The sequence below is a fragment of the Octopus bimaculoides genome, chromosome 22 (genome assembly GCF_001194135.2).
Source record: "Octopus bimaculoides isolate UCB-OBI-ISO-001 chromosome 22, ASM119413v2, whole genome shotgun sequence".
In the NCBI taxonomy this organism is placed as follows: Eukaryota; Metazoa; Mollusca; class Cephalopoda; order Octopoda; family Octopodidae; genus Octopus; species Octopus bimaculoides.
This window is the reverse complement of record NC_069002.1, coordinates 3,856,683-3,858,073: the sequence shown is the minus strand read 5'-3', so window position 1 is coordinate 3,858,073 and position 1,391 is coordinate 3,856,683. Positions and strand designations below refer to the sequence as shown.

The following is a 1,391-nucleotide window of genomic DNA, read 5'->3' as shown; positions in this document are numbered from 1 at the left end:
TATATATATATATTGAAATGAGTATAACAATAATGATGATGATGATGATTGCCACAAGGACTCAAGACATTGGGGAGTACATCAAAAGGAGAAATACAACACACAAAGATTATCAAAAGGGGAAACAATGATAAAGAGATAACAAAGAATATATTCTTTACTACTTTAGGCACAAGGCCCGACATTTTTTTTCAGTGGGGTGTCTGTCGATTAGATCGACCCAGTACGCAACTGGTACTTAATTTATTGACCCCCAAAAGGATGAAAGGCAAAGTCGACCTCGGTTGAATTTGAACTCAGAACGTAAAGACAGACGAAATACAGCTAAGCATTTCGCCCGACGCGCTGTCGTTTCTACCAGCTCACAAGGCTTATGACTGAGAATATATTAAATAGAATTTACAAAAATAAATAAATAAATAATAATAATTCTTTCTAATTTTGACTCAACGGTCTTAGTTGATCACATCGACTCCAGTACATGACTGGTATCGTATATTACCGCCCCGAGAGGGATGAAAGGATAAGTTGATCTAGACTGGATTTCGAACTCAGAACGTTAAGCGTCGGAAGTATCCCACCCCCTCACTAACAGTTCTGCTCACGCACACTTTGGTACAGACATATCAGGACGGCTATTGGTTAACTTATGTTAATTCCTAGTAGGCAGTAACAGAAAGATCATCAAACTCGAAACCTGGTTGGCTACAATAGCAATATAAGGGCGGAGTTTAGAGAATTGAGCGTAGTGGGCGGTGTAAACTATCGAAAGAAGGGAGTGTTGTATATACTTATATTTACACACACGCACGCACGCACGTAGCTGATAGTTTTTTTTACCTTTAGAGCTCTGTAATATATTTCTCTGCCGGACTGGTAGATTTCCAAATTTTGCTCTTGGTCATTCCTGGCACAGTTGATATAAGAGAGCCACGAAGAAGGCGTACTGTGGTCAGTTTCCAGAAAATACAGGATTCCTCCACTTTCGTCGAAAACCTATTCACAATAAAAAAAGCAAATAAATAAAATAAATAAACAAACGGATGATATCTATCTATCTACAGATATATAATAGGAGTGGGAGTGGGTGTGTGCTAAGAAGCTTGCTTCCTAACCACGTGGTTCCGAGTTCAATCCCACTGCACCTTGGGCAAATGCCTTCTTCTATAGTCTCAGGCCGACCAAAGCTTTGTGAGTAGATTTGGTAGACAGAAACTGAAAGAAGCCCGTCGTGTATATATATATATATATATATATATATATATATATTTGTGTGTCTGTGTTTGTCACCAACACCAGTTGTCACGCTGTGATGGGGGCAAATACAAACACGCGCGTACGTGCACATGCACAAAAACTATATATGTATGAAATATATACATATACATACA

The 1,391-nt window shown here is 38.7% G+C and overlaps 1 protein-coding gene across 1 annotated transcript in view; it reads right to left on the bottom strand.

The window, feature by feature from the left end:
* Positions 1-1,391, bottom strand: part of LOC106867737 (PR domain zinc finger protein 12) — a 15,847-nt gene that overhangs the window by 2,516 nt on the left and 11,940 nt on the right. Inside the window, exon 3 of the mRNA XM_014912701.1 lies at positions 841-996. Within this exon, the coding sequence (XP_014768187.1) occupies positions 841-996 (156 nt within the window). The remainder of the gene's footprint in view (positions 1-840; positions 997-1,391) is intronic.